Source organism: Rhinatrema bivittatum, chromosome 4, assembly GCF_901001135.1.
Source record: "Rhinatrema bivittatum chromosome 4, aRhiBiv1.1, whole genome shotgun sequence".
Taxonomy (NCBI): domain Eukaryota; kingdom Metazoa; phylum Chordata; class Amphibia; order Gymnophiona; family Rhinatrematidae; genus Rhinatrema; species Rhinatrema bivittatum.
The window spans coordinates 75,742,118-75,761,596 of record NC_042618.1 but is presented as its reverse complement, the minus strand read 5'-3'; the positions used below and the strand labels follow the sequence as shown (position 1 = coordinate 75,761,596).

General features: G+C 47.5%; 1 protein-coding gene across 1 annotated transcript in view; it reads left to right on the top strand.

Moving 5' to 3' along the window:
• Positions 1-19,479, top strand: part of KLHDC1 (kelch domain containing 1) — a 300,634-nt gene that overhangs the window by 97,420 nt on the left and 183,735 nt on the right. The window contains exons 7-8 of the mRNA XM_029597434.1: positions 451-534; positions 618-698. Coding sequence (XP_029453294.1) covers positions 451-534; positions 618-698 — 165 coding nt within the window. The remainder of the gene's footprint in view (positions 1-450; positions 535-617; positions 699-19,479) is intronic.

Here is a 19,479-nt window from a genome sequence, read left to right as displayed (position 1 = left end):
AAACAAATCAGTTAGAATTTCAATGAACAAAAAACATGACTATACATAAGGTAATTAGCTCTTGAATCTGCATTTCCAATAATGGTTAGTCTGTTCACATCACAGTGTGTTGGACTGCCTGCACTCCATTCACTTTCCGCATTCTGTGATGTGAGCGACATAGCCACAGGTAACCTGAGCGGCCCTTAGAAAGTCCCCTCCCCCCCCCCCTCCCCCCCCCCCCCCCACCACCACCACACACACACTCAAATCTAGAAAGGGAAACATTTTCCAAGTACTTTAGTGAACCACAAACAATCACTACATTTTTATATAGATCAAAGTCTACTAGAGAGCAGAATGTTAACTCCTCCTGGTATAATGTTAAGACTGTTGATTGACAATGAATCTGTACACAAAATAATTGTTACTGCTCTTGAAAATTGAAGTTCAATGTGCTTTTGTTTTCAGGAAGGGCATGTGTTTTGGGGTTGGAATAATGATGTCCATGTGTTTGACACAAACACACAAACTTGGTTTCAGCCAGCAGTGAAGGTGAGTATTGGTTGGAAATCTTCAGTCATTGTACAAACTGTGATTGAAATAATTTCTAAGGTATCATATATTTGTACTTGCAGAATGTCGCACCTCAGCCTCGAGCAGCTCATACATGTGCCGTGCTGGGGAACAAAGGTTATGTCTTTGGAGGGCGAGTGCTGGTCAGTACTAAAATATTTCCTTTTATTCTTCTATAGTTTTCTACAAAAAATACTGTTGCTGTATCTTGAATCTGTTTCATTCATTATTGCGCTATGTTAAATAAGATGCTCAAGTTGTACAGTAGTTTCTCCGTCGACAAGCAGGGCTGAATTAGCCATGACATGGGTGATGTCATCTGATGGCGTTGAATGGACCTTTCTCTCTTAGCTCATAGAGCTTTTATGTGAGCCCCTCAGTCTTTTTTCATCCAAGTATCAGCATGGATATGTACCCTATTTCTTTGTTTTGTTTTTTCTCCAAGTATCTTTATTAAGGAATATTACAACAATTTCCATAGAACAAGGAAAAGACATATATACATGTAATCAACAAGGCAGCATTCCTATCCAAATTTTCCTCCTTGTAAACTCCCCCTCCCCACACCCCTCCTCCCAGTAGTTGGAGCAGTCATAGCGTCCTTGGTGAGTAAAGATTCAACGATAGATGTTTTCAGAGAAGGCCAGTCACCAAGTCCCATATTTAAATATCCAAGGGAAAGAGCTTCTGCATATTGGCTGGCAGCAATTGATAAAATATACCCCAGATAGTCTTGAAAAACAATTTCTTTCGCGAAAGACAGGGGAACAGTGTTCCATATTCCATTTGAAACAGTTCTATCATGAAGGACCTCCACTTGTCCCCGGTAGGGGGTTTTGGTTTTATCCAGTGAAGTAAAAGGCATTTTTTAGTAATTAACAAACCTTAGAAAAAAAACAGAATATTATCAACATTCAAAGACTCATCTCCATTATCATTATTTAAAATACAGAAAGAACATGACCAGCGTGTTACGCGCCCCGCCTGCAGCCATCCCGCGCACGGGACCGCTCACCTGCATAGCTCCTCATCGGGTCCCGGGACGACCTCCCTTGCGGTAGTTGCCAGCCCAGCTAGGCCCCGGCGTCCCACGGCAGCGGTCGCCGGGCCTTCCACTGCGCGCCAGGCCTCACACCAAGGTTCGGCGTCTCCTGCCATGCCCCTATGCGCGCGCGTGCGGACCGCCCGGTCACTTGTAGGGCCAAGGGCGGGTCTTGGTTCCGCAGCACGCACTGATTGATCTAACAATATAAGGAAATTCCTGTCTCCATTTCCTTGCCTTGGCAATTGGGTTGGCTTGTATGCTAGATTGTCTCTGCGCTTGTTCCTGCTTGCTCCTAGTCTCGTTCCAGGATCCTTCTGTTTCAGTTCTGTTCCTGACTTGTTCCTGCATCCTCGTTCCTGAGTCTTGCCTGTTCCTGTGTTCGTCTATTTGTCTACCCAGGTAGTACCCTCGGACTGACTTTCTGGTACTGACCTCGGCTTGCTCCTGACCTGCCTGCCTGCCGCCTGTCTACGATCTCAGCTAGTTCCTGACCTGCCTGTCTGTCTGCCGCCTGCCTCATGACCTCAGCCTGCTTCTGACCTACCCGCCTGTCTGCTGCCTGCCTCAAGACCTCAGCCTGCTCCAGACCTGCACGCCTGACTGCTGCCTGCCTCAAGACCTCTGCTTGCCTCTGACTTCATCTGACCTCCGGTATCTGACCCTTGCTTCGTTGACCACTCCTTGGACTGACTTATGGACATTGACCTTTCGCCTGCCTGATCTCGTCTCCAGATTCTTGCTCTGTTCCTCGCCTTGTCATCACCAACTCTGTTCTGGTACTCCCTGCTCCTTCTGTGTTTGTGGGCACGCCGGACTTCCATTCTCCCAGGAGACCCTGCGAGGCCCACCTAAATCCAAGCGGCCCGGATCCCTACGGGCTCCTCCCGGGGGGACCTTGGGCTTCTAGTGGTGAAGCTCTTCCTAGCCTCTGTTTCCTCCAGTGCTCCGCCCCCTGGGGGCAGTTACCTCCTGTTCCCTTTCAGGAGCCATTCCATCCCTGCCCCAGGACAAGGGTCCACCCCCGAGCACAACAGAGCGAACCTCTAGGCCAAAGAGGGCTGAAACCTGTTTATGAACAGACTCCCAGAAAACTTGTATACACTCACACTGCCACAAGCAATGTATGAGGGAGGCCTCTGAGCAGCCACATTTCGCACACTCACAGGAAGCAATGACACCCGCCTTGTAGGCACGTGCCGGGGAATACGCTGTCCTGTGAAAAATCTTAATTTGCATTTCCCTGAGATTTACATTAGTAGTTATTTTATATATTGAGGTATAATAATCCCAGAGCATGATGTCATCAAGTTCTTCTTGGAGGTCTACCTGCTACTTCCCAAGGAGATTTGGAACTTGTTTTTTTCATTAGTGTTATCTCTTGGTATCTTCAGTTCTATAACTTTTTTTTTCTACTACTTGTTGCCTTGCTGCCTCGGCCATCCCCCAAACAGTACTTTTCAGTGCTATTAAAAAAAAATATTTCTTCACAATAAATGTCCATCTCTAAGAAGCCCATCATCAGTGCTGTAAACACAACATTTATTACTGCCGACCAACCCAGCAAAGGAGGGATGGCTGTCTCCTGCAAGCCTTCCCTGTGAGGCAAAGAATACTCAATTTGTACGGCAATGTTTATCTCTATTGGCAGGTCAACTTTTACAAACATGTGTAAGAAGAGAGAGACCTAGGTTGTGAGTCTGTCTAATGACAAATTCTCATACCTAGGTTATACAAGCAATGATGATGAATGGCTGAGCACAGCTATAATGTACATTGCAACATAAAATATAAAATGGTTTTATATAAGACAGATATGGTTTTAAGTTTGATTCAACAGGGTAAATCACTCTTGTACAAAGGTTATGAGAAGACTTTATATCTAGCTCAAAGTTAACTTATACTTCTCAAACACATTGCCAGTATAATACCCAACTAGAAGTAGTAATTAAACCAGTTAATCTTATGCTGAACTGAAGTACATGAAAATATCTCAGGGACATTTTCAGACTTTTACTCTCCATTGCAGTTGGGTCATAACTCTCAGAGGGTCAGGTTAGAATGCTGTCTTAGGGTAGGGAGGACAGTCAGCTGGACTTCTTGCTGGCAAACAGGTTAACAGGGCAAACAGTCCCAGGACAATGAATCTGGTGCTTACAGATGCTTTGTAAGTTGTGCAAACAGGAACAACGATTGGCTTGGATTGCAAAGGCATGTGCAAGTATGCATGCATATGCAAAGGATCCAAAAGTTAATATTGCTTGAATATTACCGCAGTCCACTACCATAGCATTGTGGGTTTTCGATTATGACATTTTCTTAGCTGATACGTGTTTGCAGATTCTCACATAGATTATAGCATGAACAATAATGGGCCTCATAACTGGACATAAAGTTTGTCAAGGCCACAAGTTCAGCAAGTTTATGTTCAGCTGTACCAGCTAAATAGTAAGGTGAAGACAGATTGCTCGATATGGAGAACAATAGCAGCTTCTTCTCTAGTTGTTTTCACAGGCATTCACATGGACCTGCATGGGCCATCACATGGCTCAACTTCCTTCTTGTGTTGTTTGGGCTTGCACACAGTTTGGTCTGTTTTCACAGTGGAAAAAGGTAAACAGTGGAGTGCCTCAAGAATCTGTACTTAGACCGATGCTTTTTAATATATTTATAAAAGAAAGATCCTCCGGGGAGGGGGGGGGGGGGTTCCGCCGCTCCTCCAGTGGAGAGGGCTCCAAAGGCAAATCCTCTGACTCCTCTGTGGAGGATATGGATGCCTCCTCTTCCCAGGGGTCATAAGGGGCCTCCCCCTCACTGTTTCCATCCAGGGATGTGGGGGGCCAAGCACCCAACTGTGCACTGAGCGCAGGCCTCGTCAGAACCAAAGAGGGAACCGAGGGCATCGGCGGGCCTTGAGGCCGCAAAAGCGCCGATGGGTCTAATGGCATTGAGGGGGCTGGGGGCACTGATTCCGATGGCCCTGGGAGAGCCAGGAGGTGGTGAGGTGCCATTCATCCATGAGGTGCCACTGAACCTGATGGCCCTTCCTCTTCTGAGGAATTACTCACTGGAATGGGAGCCAGTGGCAGCGGCAGCAATGCTCCCTTTGGCTGCGAAGAGACTTGGGGCATCAGTGCCGGCTGCGTTGGTAGGACAACGAGAAGCATATCGAACTGCTCCAGTAAAGGCGCAAGCACCAGTGGAATCGACTCCTACGGTGGTAGTGGTCCTGGTGGAACTGGAGGCTCGATGGCCTGCAGGGCTCGGCCGACCGCCAACCACACGCATCTCTCCAACTCCTCCTCAAAAGTGGGCGAGGACAAAACGGCTTAAGGCGGAATTGGAACATCCCTCGGACCACTGGGAGACACCGAGCCCTCCACCGGTGTCGGTGGAGACCGCCTAGAGGCTTCGGAAGGGTTGGAAGAAATCGCTTCCTCCGCCAAAGACTGCTTCAGGGGAGGCACTGACATCGATGCCTGTCCACGGGTCGTTTGGAGGACGATGACCAATGGCGATGCTTCCTCAACATTTCTCGATGATCACCACAGTCCTTGCCCGGAACCAATGGTGATGGTGAGGAACCCGACGGGACAACAAAGAACATGCTCGGTTCCCCGCTCCCACTTTGGGACTGGGGAATGGTTGTGGGGGGTGACCCTGAAGGGGTCGAGGCTGGAACCTCCTTCCCGAGCAGGGTAGAGGGTCCCAGATGCCAATGACTGATCTGACCGTTTGGGTCCTAATAACTTCTCCATCTTTCCAAGCTTGCCCGATGGTGCTTAGGGGTCATCTGGGCACAGAGATCACGATCATGGGGGCATCATGGGGCATCATGATGTCCATGGCATCATGGGGCATCTGCCTGGGGGCATCATGGGATGCCCCCAGGCAGACCTCATGGGGGTCTGTGATGGATATAGCCCAGGGGCACCAGCAAAAGCCAGACAAAGCCATTGCAAAAAGCATGCACCATGTGGTCGATGGTCAGTGGCCACTGGGGAATGATGCCATTGGCGATCTCAAAAACTCGAAGGACTTAACAGATCACAGACAGAGAACCCAAAAAAATCGCGAGGGACCCTACGTGATGCAGGAGATGCAAAACTGAAGAAAAAGAAATAAAGAAACACGAGTTCCACAACTGCGAGGCATAAGTTTCACGGAAAGGAAGAGACTGAAGAGGGACCCTGCGTGGACAAACGTTTTCTGTGCCGGGCTCCATCTGATGATACTTGTGACTTGGATTGGCCACTGTTGGAGGCAGGATACTGGGATTGATGGACCCTTGGTCTGACCCACTTTGGCATATCTTTTAGGGTATCTGGTTTATCCCTACTGTAGCAAGTCAAATGGCTTGGTTAAGGGCCAGAGGTTTGCACGATGATGTCCAAAATAAGTTAGCGGATGTTTTCTACCTAGGAGGTAATCTCTTTGGAGACAAACTCAGAGAAATAGTTGCAATGATCAAGGAGCAACATATGGCAATCTAGTTGCTCTTACCAGCTCAGCGGAACAGTCGACATCAAGGCAGCTCTACTTCACTTTTAAGTGTTTGTACTTTCAGAGACGTACTTTCCGGCAATTTCAGCAGTACTGTGCTCCTCCTCTGCTTCCACAACAGCAGCAACTTCTGGCTGGAGGCCAGCAGTGCGAGAGATGTTAACCAAAATCTGCACAGCAAGTCCAGCCAAAATCTGGACCAAGTCTTTTGACCAGTCTCCAAATCCAGTACTCAACTTCTCCAGTAGAGGGGAAAATTCGTCTCTACCTGGAGAAGTGGCGCAAAATCACCAAAGATTGCTGGGAACTCAAGATTGTTAAATCTGGTTACCACTTGCATCTCTATTGACTTACAAGGCTTTCTCATTACTCATCCTTCAATCCAGATCCATCTCACTCAGCACAGCTCCACCTGGCAGTGGAGTCACTTCTCAAATGGCAGGCAATAGAACTTCCAGCCATCATAGCCAGGGGTTCTACTGCTATTTCCTTATCCCCAAGAATTCTGAGGGATTTATGGATTTATGAAATCTGAACAAAAATTCATTATAAGAAAAATTCATGATGAATTCCGTCCACATCATTTTGCCCTTCATCCAGGCAGGATAGTGGATGTTTGCCTTAGATCTGAGGTATGCATATGCCCACATACCCTTCCATCCCTCCCATTGGCACTATTACGCTTTGTGGTGGAATTCTCTCACTACCTGTACCATTTGCTCCTCTTTGGACTCTCAGCAGCACTGAGGGTCTTTACCAAATGCCTAGCTGCAGTAGCTGTGCATTTCCATCTGTGCTTTCCCTTACCTGAATGACTGGCTAATTACGGCTGCATCCCACGAGGGAGTGTTGACCTCCCTACAAAGACCATTCAACTTCAGTCCCTGGAGTTCTTAGTAAATTTTGAGAAATCGATTCTGATCTCATCTCAGAAAATCAAATTCATTAGATCATGGATAAATTATCTACAGAAAAGAACATTTCTTCTGACAGAACAAGCGGATATCCTCGGGTCCCTAACTTGGTGAGCATGGATCAGACAACAGCCAGGCAAGGGCTTATTCTAGGCCACATTGTGAAGGCAGTTCATGTGGTCTCCCTAACCTGCCTCCACATGCAAACACTACAAGGGGTCCTCTGCTCCCAGTTGGACCAGTTAACCCTTGACAACTCTGTTGAATGTCTCACAGGGAATGAAAAGGGAGCTCCACTAGTGGTTAGGCCTGTACATTTTACGGGAGGCAGCCCCCCACCCTCCCTTCTACTTCCCCATCTGGTAAATTTAGTGACAGACATGTCCACCAAAGAATGGGGAGAACACATAGGTCCTTGTGAGGGAGTTTATAAGAAACTTCCTCAGATCACCTTAAGGGAACCTCAGATGTCTCACCCGGTCCTCCTTAAAATCCAGACCCACAGTGAATCGTGGGTGAAAGGAGGAGCCCCTCACCAGAGTATATGAAGGGTTAAACAGGCCCCCAGGTAGCAAAGAGGAGGCCATCTTATTAGAAGACATGTTATCTTTGGTGTTTCAGTGCTATCAGAACAGCAAAATGAACTGCATTTGTTTTCCATTTTTGTTTTCACTGTTAATAAAACCACACGTAATCGCGAAAATCTGCCTCCTTTGTTTCCCTGGCTGTTTCCCAAGCCGCTGTCGCCCAAGTTACCACAGTTCCTTCTGAACTCAGGGAGCTTGGTTGCCAATAGAATGACACAATGACTTGGTTACCAATAGAATGGAACAAAGTCAGCATGGCTTTACCCAAGGCAAGTCTTGCCTCACAAATCTGCTTCACTTTTTTGAAGGAGTTAATAAACATGTGGATAAAGGTGAACCGGTAGATGTAGTGTACTTGGATTTTCAGAAGACATTTGACAAAGTTCCTCATGAGAGGCTTTTAGGAAAAGTAAAAAGTCATGGGACAGGTGGTGATGTCCTTTCATGGATTACAAATTGGCTAAAAACAGGAGAGTAGGATTAAATGGACAACTTTCTCAGTGGAAGGGAGTGGGCAGTGGAGTGCCTCAGGGATCTGTATTGGGACCCTTACTTTTCAGTATATTTATAAATCATCTGGAAAGAAATATGACGAGTGAGGTAGTCAAATTTGCAGATGATACAAAATTGTTCAGAGTAGTTACATCACAAGCAGATTGTGATAAATTGCAGGAGGACCTTGTGAGACTGGAAGATTGGGCATCGAAATGGCAGATGAAATTTAATGTGGATAATAGCAAGGTGATGCATATAGAGAAAAATAACCCATGCTATAGTTACACAATGTTAGGTTCCATATTAGGTGCTACCATCCAAGAAAGAGATCTAGGCGTCATAGTCCTTCCTTCCAGCAGCTTATGCTTCCAAGTTTAATTTCCCTGTTAAATGTAACTTTGTTTTTTCATGCTCAACCTATTGTTTTTGGTTACTGTTCTTGGTTCAGTTCCCCAATTCGATGTAAACCGATCTGATATGGTCAACCATGAAGGTCGGTATAGAAAAGTGTTAAATAAATAAATAAATAAATAAAATAAATAGTGGATAACTCATTGAAATCGTCGGTTCAGTGTGCTGAGGCAGTCAAAAAAGCAAACAGAATTTTGGGAATTATTAGAAAGGGAATGGTGAATAAAACGGAAAATGTCAAAATGCCTCTGTATCGCTCCATGGTGAGACTGCACCTTGAATACTGTGTACGATTCTGGTTGCTGCATCTCAAAAAAGATATAATTGCGATGGAGAAGGTACAGAGAAGGGTGACCAAAATGATAAAGGGAATGGAACAGCTCCCCTATGAGGAAAGACTAAAGAGGTTAGGACTTTTCAGCTTGGAGAAGAGACGGCTGAAGGGGGATATGATAGAGGTGTTTAAAATCATGAGAGGTCTAGAACAGGTAGATGTGAATCGGTTATTTACTCTTTCAGATAATAGAAAGACTAGGGGGCACTCTTTGAAGTTAGCATGTGGCACATTTAAAACTAATTGGAGAAAGTTCTTTTTCACTCAACGCACAATTAAACTGTGGAATTTGTTGTTAGAGGATGTGGTTAGTATAGCTGTGTTTAAAAAAGGATTGGATAAGTTCTTGGAGGAGAAGACCATTATCTGCTATTAAGTTCACTTAGAGAATAGCCACTGCCATTAGCAATGGTAACATGGAATAGACTTAGTTTTTGGGTACTTGCCAGGTTCTTATGGCCTGGATTGGCCACTTTTGGAAACAGGATGCTGGGCTTGATGGACCCTTGGTCTGACCCAGCATGGCATGTTCTTATGTAACCTGCTGGAGTTTCAATCAATCAGACATGCCTTGTGTATCTTCTTGCATCTCCTCAGGGGAAAGAGAATTCTCATTCAAACCGTCATCCAAGTAAACATGTTCTGTGTCAACAAGCAAAGAGACACAGGGTCTTGGACACTCTGACAAGAGGTAATGATGGTATAGGACTGGGCATGCAACCATCAAGGTGTTCTACAAGCTACCTACCTTCCAAGGATTTCTAACATATTGACGGATTGCCTCAGCAGAGTGTATCGTCCTCACGAATGTCCCTACATCAGTCAATAGCCGACAGGCTGTTCGACATTTGAGGATATCTCTTAATTGAACTCTTTGTATTGGAGGAAAACAAAACGGAGGAAAGATTTTGTTTAAATCTTACAAGCAAACTCAGGTCCACTCCGGATGCTTTTCTGCTCATCTGGAATGAAGATCTCATGAATGCTTTTCCACTGATTCTGCTTATAGCCAGGACAGTGCAAAAAGTGCTTGAGGAGCAGGTTCACTTGATACTTATTGCACCAGTATGAACCAGACAAGTGTGAATCTCATACTTAGTACAACTGTCCATCAGTCCTCCCAATCCTTTTAGGAGTGATCTGACTCAAGAAAAGGGTGGTCTGTTTCATCCAAACCTCCTGCCTCTCAGCTTGACAGCATCCAAACCTCCTGCCTCTCAGCTTGACAGCATGGATGTTGAGCACTTGCTGATTGCATTTCTTTCCTTATGCAAGGAAGTTGAAAACATACTACTGTCCATCAGGAAGACTTCAACTAGAAGGTCTTACAGCTTTAAATGGAAATGATTTTTGTCCCAGTGTCAAGTTTCCTGATCGTGTTTGCATATGAACTACGGGAACTGCTTCAATACTTGTTCTTTTTTCCCTCCTCAGGTCTCAGTATGTTGTCAGTCAAGTTGCATCTCTGTGCTTACTATATCCAGATAGAGGGTAAATCAGTAGTCACTCATCCTTTAGTGTCAACGTTTATGAAAGGCCTATGGCATACTAAACCTCCATTGGAGTCAGCTTTGCTGAAGTTTCTCTAATGGAAAGTATTATTACTTGTTGCGGTCATGTTAACCTGAAGAATTGGTGAGCTTCAGGCATTGGTTCATCACTCTTCTTATATGCAACTCTTCCACAATAAGTGTGGTGCTCCATATGCACCCAAAGTTCCTACCAAAAGTGGAATGAGCTTTTCATATAAATCAAACCATCATATTATCCACATTCTTTCAAAGGCCATAAGAACATGCCATACTGGGTGAGATCAAGGGTCCATCAAGCCCAGTGTCCTGTTTCCAACAGTGGCCAATCCAGGCCATAAGAACCTGGCAAGTACTCAAAAATGAAGTCTATTCTACTGTTGCTAGTAATAGCAATGGCTATATACTAAGTTAACTTAATTAATAGCAGGTAATGGACTTCTCCAAGAACTTATCCAATCCTTTTTTAAACACAGATACACTAACTTCACTAACCACATCCTCTGGCAACAAATTCCAGAGTTTAATTGTGCGTTGAGTGAAAAAGAACTTTCTCCGATTAGTTTTAAAAGTGCCACATGCTAACTTCATGGAGTGCCCCCTAGTCCTTCTATTATCCGAAAGAAAATATGGTTAGATATAAAAATCTCCGTATAGTTAACTTTCCACAAACTAGACTTTTGTCTCCCTTGGAAATGTTTAAAAAATATCTAAGGGAAATAATGCAATATAAGGATAATGAACTTGCTTTGGTTTCTAAGATATTTTATTTTCCCAAGAGAAATACTGGAAAGGTAAGGGAACAAGGAATGGATTTGGTTGAAACCTCAAGTATTGGAGTTTCAACGTTTTTAGAGGAATCCGTTGATATTATCCAACAGAGAAATACACTCTTTGGGGCGGATTTTCAAAGGGTTACACGCGTAACCCCGAGAATCCGCTCCTGCGCGCACCGAGCCTATTTTGCATAGGCCCGGCGACACGCGCAAGCCCCGGGACGTGCGCATGTCCCGGGGCTTGAAAAAGTGGGCGGGGCAGGAGCCTCCAGGCACAACGGCCCAGCCATCAGCCGGTGCGCGTAACCTACGCCTGCCCAGAGGCAGGCACAACTTATCAGATAAAGGTAAGGGGGGGGGGGGGTTTAGGTAGGTCTGGGGGGGCAGGTTAGGGAGGGGAAGGGAGGGGAGGGCGGAGGGAACGGAGGAAGGCTGCGTGGCTCAGCGTGCACAAGTGTGCACCTGCTTGCACGCGCCGACCTCAGATTTTATAACATGCGCACGGCTGCGCACGCATGTTATAAAATCAGGTGTAGATTTGTGCGCGCCGGGTTGTGCACACAAATCTATGCCCGCGCGTAAGTTTTCAAATATAAAGATTTAAGCTTCTGTGGGCAGAGAGTACAAATTTTCTCGGTTGTCTCCCATACAATGCAAGCAAAGCGGAGATACTTTCTTTCTCGTTGATAGCAGGGCTGAATTAGCCATGCTGTCATGGGAACTGTCAATCAGGGCCCGGGAGGCGGAGCTTAAGAAGCAGAGTGTAGATTTTTTCAGTCTCTGCGGCAACGCATGAGTTCCCGCGCAGGAAAGTAACAGATTCTCCTCAGTCTGTTTTTTTCCGCTCGCAGGAGCGCACACGGAGCTATTTTTCTCCTCAGAATTCTTTCTATATTTGAGATGTCCCTGCAGTAAGATCATGTCTGTCACTGACGGACATGATCGCTGCTACCGCTGCTTGGGACACGACCACAATCAATCAGATTGTGAATTTTGCGAGCGAATGTCCCCGCGAGCACGACGCCATACGGCCTATAGATGGCTAGAACTCTCGGCGGAAGGAAAATCGTCGACCACTCATTCTTCACTGGGACCGGTGGCGAGGACATCATCGCCGAAGAAAAGATCATCTTCGTGGGACCCGCAGACCTCCAGAACTGGAGGTAGGAAAAAGCGGGGCCAAGGAACTAGAGGCAGCCCAGGGATCTGGGTTCCTGTCGGAGAAACGGGACTCACTAGCTAAGTCGGCCCCGGACAAACAGCAGGCCTGACATTCTTTGGATAATGTACGGACACACAAGGCTCCTGAGGTGCCGAGGGGACAGCGGCCTATAGTACATATTGAGCCGCCACTTTCCCAGGGGGCCCCAAAACTACGCCGGCACTGGCGCCGCTGCCAAAACAGCAACCAGCGCCGAGGTCATCAGATCCGGCGCCGAGGACCCCGGAGCCGAGAATTTTGAGCACGAAGCCGGCGTCGATAAAACCAGCGACAACCCGGGAAATATCGGCGCTGGCGCAGAAACGCTTGAAGCCGGTCCCGAAGAGGCACGACTCGGCGCAGAAGAGGCCAGAACTGACACCGAAGGGGCAAAAGCCGGCACCGAAGACATCGGAGCCGGCTTCGAAGACTCCAGAACCAGCGCCGGATAGATGTGAATCGGCGCCGAACAGACGGGAATCAACTCCCAAGAGATCGGAGCCGGCACCGAAAAAACCAAAACCGACAACAGAGGAGTTGCATCCGGCGCCACAAATGCACCGGCATCAGAAAAAAACAGAAAGGAGATCGGAGGTGCGAGAGACTCTACCTTTTGGAGAAACGAGCATGAGATCCGACTCCTGGAGCATTGCAACCGCAACTCACAGTTCAAAGAGAGCTATCGAGACACCAAACCCAATCGTCGACGTGGAGTCATATATCATCAAGGAAGTCTGTATCGGAGAGGGATTCTCTGACAGAGAGTAGACACTCAGACAGCAGGAAAAGGTCTAAGCGTCATAGGGATTCATCTTCCTCCTCCAGACGAGAGCATGGTCACACGCATAAACGCTGCCGTGTCTCACACCACACAAAAGATATATCATCAACCTCCTCCTCCTCCCATCATAGGAGCAGATCCGGAAGCTCTCACGGTTCAACTAGACGAATAATACAAATTTCTTCGTCTACTTCCATTCGTTCCAACTCCAGATCAACAGACAGAGTTATCGCAACACCGGGGGGAAGCACAGAGTAGTCAATCCAGCGGAGATGACAACTTGGGGCCTCTTACCCCACACTCAACACAACTAAATTTATCAGGAAAATTGAGAGCGTCTCAGGAACGCCCCCCCCCCCCCCACCCCCGATGCCACCACACACCACAAAGGCATTTTGGGACCTTACTCAGTCCTTAGTGGGATTTTTTGAGATTCTCAAATCCTCCTATACATTACCACCGGAATCCTCACCCACTCGTGAGGACCCAGAGGAACAACTTCAAGCAGTCCTTTGGGAACCAGTATTGGTACAGCCACGCTCTCCGCCCGTCTCCCCAATTCGGTCACCATCCTCTCAAAATGATTCCGTATCAATACACTCTTCGCCTTCCTCTTCCACTGGCTATCCGTCTGATCCACCGGAATAACCTGCGGAACCGTATTCTCCCCGGAGGAGGAGCCATTTTAAAGTTGGACGTGCAGAAACTGCCAGAACCGAGAGCAGAGACATTAGGGCTCTTGAAAATCTTCGATACCCCCGGAGAACCATCATCGCTTCTGCCACACACCGTGTTGCATTGAGTTCTTCAGAAATCATGGGAGACTCCCTTTGCCTTACCAGCGGTGTCTAGAAAGACTGATTTAAAGTTTAAACTGCAAAACCCTTCTGCGTACTCCACTTCACAATTACCACATGAGTCTATTGTTGTGGAATCAGCTTTACAGAGATCAAGAAAGTCCAAAACTCATGCCTCTAAACCCCCGGGCAAAGATAACAAATGTCTAGACAACTTCGCAAAACGAGTCTATCAAAAGGCTATGCTAACTGCACGAATCCATCATCATCAATTCTACATGGTATAATACATGTATGAATGTATCCAAACAACCAAGGGGATGTTTACCTCAGCAGGGGACACCATCCCTTCCCCTATTTCAGACATGGAAGAATGCTCCTGTCACATGCTTAGAGCAGTATATGAGGGATTTGAGAACTCCTCTCGTGCATCAGCAACAGCTATAGCGGCAAGGAGACTAGCTTGGCTGAAGGCCAGCGCCATCCGAGAAGAGTTACAGGAAAAGCTAGCTAATCTCCCCTGCACGGGTGATAATCTATTCGGGACAGTTTTCATGATACTATTGGGAAGACCAAGCACTTGCAGTACAGTCTTTAACAACACCAGCCTCTTCTAAGAGATATTGTCACACATCTCGTAGCCAATCTTTCTCTCGAAGACCCTACAGGAACTACCAACCCTTCAGAACGCAGTCTTTTCAGACTTTTCAAAGACAGCAGAATCATCCCCCTCAGCAACAACAGTAGAGGAGGGGAAAACTACGGTCACAAAGACTGCAGCAGCCGCAACAAACCATGGTTCCAGCCAAGACATCGCAATCTTTTTAGGAACCGGGCCACCACCTCCCCTGACAGAAGCCCCCCCCCCCCCCGGAAGAATAACAGTGTGCTTTACCACCTGGGAGTCCATAACATCGGATCAATGGGTTCTGGAAATAGTGAAGAATGGATATCAACTTCAGTTTCTAACCAAGCCCCAAATTCCACATCTAGCACCTCGGGGTTTGCAAACACTACACCCTCAACTCGCCCAAGAGATAGCCTTACTTCAACATCAGAGGGCTATCCGATACATCCCTCGGGCGCAGCGGTGCAAGGGCTTTTACTCCCCATATTTTCTAATTCCAAACAAATCGGGGGGCTACCGTCCCATCCTGGACCTCAGGGACCTGAACAAATGGATAGTTCGGGAAAAGTTCAAGATGGTATCTCTGAAATCCATCCTTCCATTGTTACAACCCAGGGACTGGATGTGTTCAATAGACCTCAAGGATGCATATACACACATTCCAATCCACCGATCCTCTTGGCAATACCTATGTTTACAGTACCACAATCAACATTACCAATACAAGGTCCTACCATTTGGCCTCTCAGCCGCCCCCAGGGTATTTACCAAATGTATGGTGGTGGTGGTGGCCCACCTTTTTCAGCAAGGACTGACGATCTTTCCATATCTAGACGATTGGCTACTAGTAGCATCGGATCCAATCCTTTTGAAGCATCATCTCAACAAAGCGATCAGCTACCTACAGGAGTTGGGATTGATCATCAACTACCCAAAATCCACCTTACAGCCTACACAGATGCTGCAATTCATAGGAGCCTGTCTGGACACCATTCGAGCCAGGGCATTCCTTCCGGACGACAGGTAGGTGACAATACGCTCTCTGCTCCAATCACTGAAGGAAACGCAGTGTCCAACGGCCCGAAACATATTGAAAGCTCTGGGTCATATGGCGGCAGCAAATTTCACATTCCCAAACACAAAACTTCACATGAGACTCTTGCAGTGGGGTCTCAAAAGACAGTGGAAACAACATTCGCAGCCATTGCAAAAACGCATACAGCTGACAGCTCAGATGCGGAAGGACATCGACTGGTGGCTCCGGGTACCAATGTTGGACAAGGGAGCTTTGTTCAATTCTCCACAGCACAATGCAGTCCTCACGACAGATGCATCCCGGAAAGGATGGGGAGCTCATCTCGATCTCTTAGAGACGCAAGGCCTCTTGTCAACCACCGAACAAACTCTGCAGATCAATCTATTGGAACTCAGAGCGATACGCAATGCCATAAACACCTTTCAAGACTACCTACGGGGTCGAAGGCTCATGATATATATGGACAACCAAGTGGCGATGTTTTATATAAACAAACAAGGCGGGTCCGGTTCATGGCCCCTCTGCAGGGAAGCCCTTCAGATCTTTTCCCATGCACACAAAAACTCCATACATCTTCAAGCCACTTACCTACCGGGAATAGCAAACACCAGAGCGGACAGGTTAAGTCACATATTTCACCCACACGAGTGGACACTCAATGCAGAAGTGCTACGGACTATCTTCGACCGGTGGGGAACGCCGACCATAGACCTCTTTGCCACAGAAGCCAACACTCACCTTCCTCATTTCTGTTCGATCCGACCGAGTCTATCACGGATCGCTCAAGACGCATTCCTTATTCCATGGACGTCCAGTCTTCTATATGCATTTCCTCCGATTCCATTAATCACCAGGACAATTCAAAAGTGCATAGCAGTCAACAGCCAACTGATCCTCATTGCCCCAGCTTGGCCCAGACAACCGTGGTACAATTATCTCTTACGTCTGTTGATCACAACTCCAATTCGATTACCAGACCGTCCAGACCTTCTACTTCAGGAAGGGGGAGTACTCATTCACCCACTCCATTCCTCCCTCCATCTGACTGCATGGAGATTGAGCGGATGCTATTAACTGAACAAGGGGTTTCTGCAGTAGCACAGGCCATACTTTTAGAATCCAGAAAGCCGTCTTCCAGAAGAAGTTACTCCTTTAAATGGAAACGCTATTCCAACTGGTGTGAGAATAATGGTATTCCACCTATAGACTGTTCACCAACGCGCTTAATGGATTATCTACATTCTCTGTATAAGACAGGGTCAGCAACATCATCTATAAGAGTTCATCTCAGTGCGATTTCGGCATATCATAGACCGATCAATAATCACTCTGTGGCTGAACATCCTTTAGTATCCAGATTCATCAAAGGTTTAATACATCTTCGTCCACCGATGTCCAAACTGCCGGTTCCATGGAACCTTAGGGGCAGATTTTAAAAAGTTGCGCGAGCGCGTACTTTTGTTCGCGCAGCAGGCGCGAACAAAAGTACGCCTGATTTTATAAGATACGCGCGTATCTTATAAAATCTGGGGTCAGCGCGCGCCAGGCTGCGCAAAATCGGCAGCCTGCGCGTGCCGAGACACGCAGCCTGCCTCCGTTCCCTCCAAGGCCGCTCCGATTTCGGAGCGGCCTTGGAGGGAACTTTCCTTCGCCCTCCCTGCACCTTCCCCTCACTTCCCCTACCTAACCCACCCCCCCCTGGCCCTATCTAACCCCCCCCTTAACTTTGCGCGCATCGGCCGGCAGCCCTGCTCCGTCCTCCGGTCCCGGGGGCTGGTCCGGAGGCCTCGACCACGCCCCCAGGCTGGCACCACGCCCCCGGGCCCGCCCCCGAAACGCCACGGCCCGCCCCCGAAACGCCGCATCAGTAGGCCCCGCCCCCGACACGCCCCCTTACAAAAGCCCCGGGACTTACGCGCATCCCGGGGCTTTACGCGCGCCGGCGGCCTATGCAAAATAGGTGCGCCGGCGCGCACGGGCCTTTGAAAATCCGCCCCTTAATGTACTGCTTGAGCAACTTATGCTACCACCTTTCGAACCTATGGATTCAGCACATATGAAATATCTCACTTGGAAAGTTGTGTTTTTGATAGCCATAACGTCTGCACGTAGAGTTAGTGAGCTGCAAGCACTAGTTCATTATGACCCATACTTGCAGTTTTATCACAATGAAGTCGTCCTACGAACTCATCCATCTTTCCTTCCAAAGGTGATTTCGTCTTTTCATCTGAATCAGGCAATAGAATTACCAATTTTTTTCCCAAAACCTCATTCGAACGACAGGGAACGTTTGTTACACACCCTCGACTGTAAACGAGCGTTGGCTTCCTACCATCCCACCCCCCCACCTGCTCCCCTGTACCTTGGTCCGACCACTTCCTCATAAAAGCCCTCCTCCCCCTTAACTTCCCCACTACCCCCACTCCCTCAAACAACACCACCTTCACCTTCAGGAAACCCTGCTCTGGAGATGAACTGACTCTTGCCATTTCCAACACCTCCTTGACTGCTCCAGTCCAGAGACTGCCATCAAATCCTGGCTCAGCATGATTCTTGAAATTGCTGACAAACTATGCCCTATCTCCAGACGTAACATTACCCAACCCACAAAAAATCATCAACCCTGGTACACGACTGAACTAAGATCCCTAAAAAATACCCTCAGGCAGCGAGAGAGAAGCTGGCGTAAAGCCCCCTCACCTCAACTCGCCTCAAGTTTCAAAACTACCCTTCACCAATATAGAATAACCACCCTCAAAACAAAAAGAGACTACTTTTCAGCTAAGATCCACCAATACATGTACAACCCGAAAGCCCTTTTCAATTATGTTGCCAACCTCACCAAATCCTCTCAGCCCACTATCCCTGAGAATGATGCCTCCACTAAGAGCGAAGAAATCGCCCAGTATTTCCTCACAAAAATCACCAACATCCTCCGTAGATTTCAACACCCTTCTCCATCTACCTCCCCTTCCCCCTCCCTCCAACCTTCCCCTTCCCCCTCCCTCCAACCTTCCCCCACTTCACCCACCCTCCAAACCCTTGACCTGACTTCCGCTAAAGAAGTGGAATCTATTCTCAGAAAACTCAAACCAGCTTCCCACCCTTCAGACACCATTCCCACAAAATCCCTCCTCTCCATCCCGAATACTATATCCAAACCCATCGCAGACATCATAAACTCCTCCCTCTCTTCAGGCTCTGTCCCAGATGCTCTCAAACAAGCTATTGTCAAGCCCCTCCTAAAAAAACCAACACTAGACCCTAAAGACCCCGCTAACTTCCGCCCTATCTCTAACCTGCCCTTCCTATCCAAAATTATGGAAAAGATTGTAAACATCCAACTTACAGAATATCTAGAAAGCAACAACATTCTGCATCCAGCCCAATACGGCTTCCGTAAATACCTCAATACAGAAACCCTCCTGCTCTCCCTCACGGACCACTTACTCATAGGCATGGACCGAGGCAACTGTTACCTCCTCGCCCTACTCGACATCTCAGCTGCCTTTGATACCATCAACCACAACCTCCTCATCAACCGGCTATCCGAAATAGGCATCTCAGGCCTAGCCCTACTATGGTTTAAATCCTACTTATCTAACAGAAAGTTCTCCGTCAAGATAGGAAACGCCAACTCCACACTCTACCCCTTGTCTCAAGGTGTCCCACAAGGCTCCTCCCTCTCCGCCACCCTTTTCAACATTTATCTCACACCTCTATGTCAGCTCCTCACAGACCTCGGCCTCAAATTCTACCTCTATGCAGATGACGTTCAAATCGTCATTCCCATTCACAACTCTCTCTCAGATGCCCTTGCCTTCTGGAACACATGTCTTGCCAACATAAATGACTTCCTCACCAACATCCACCTCGCTCTAAACTCCTCC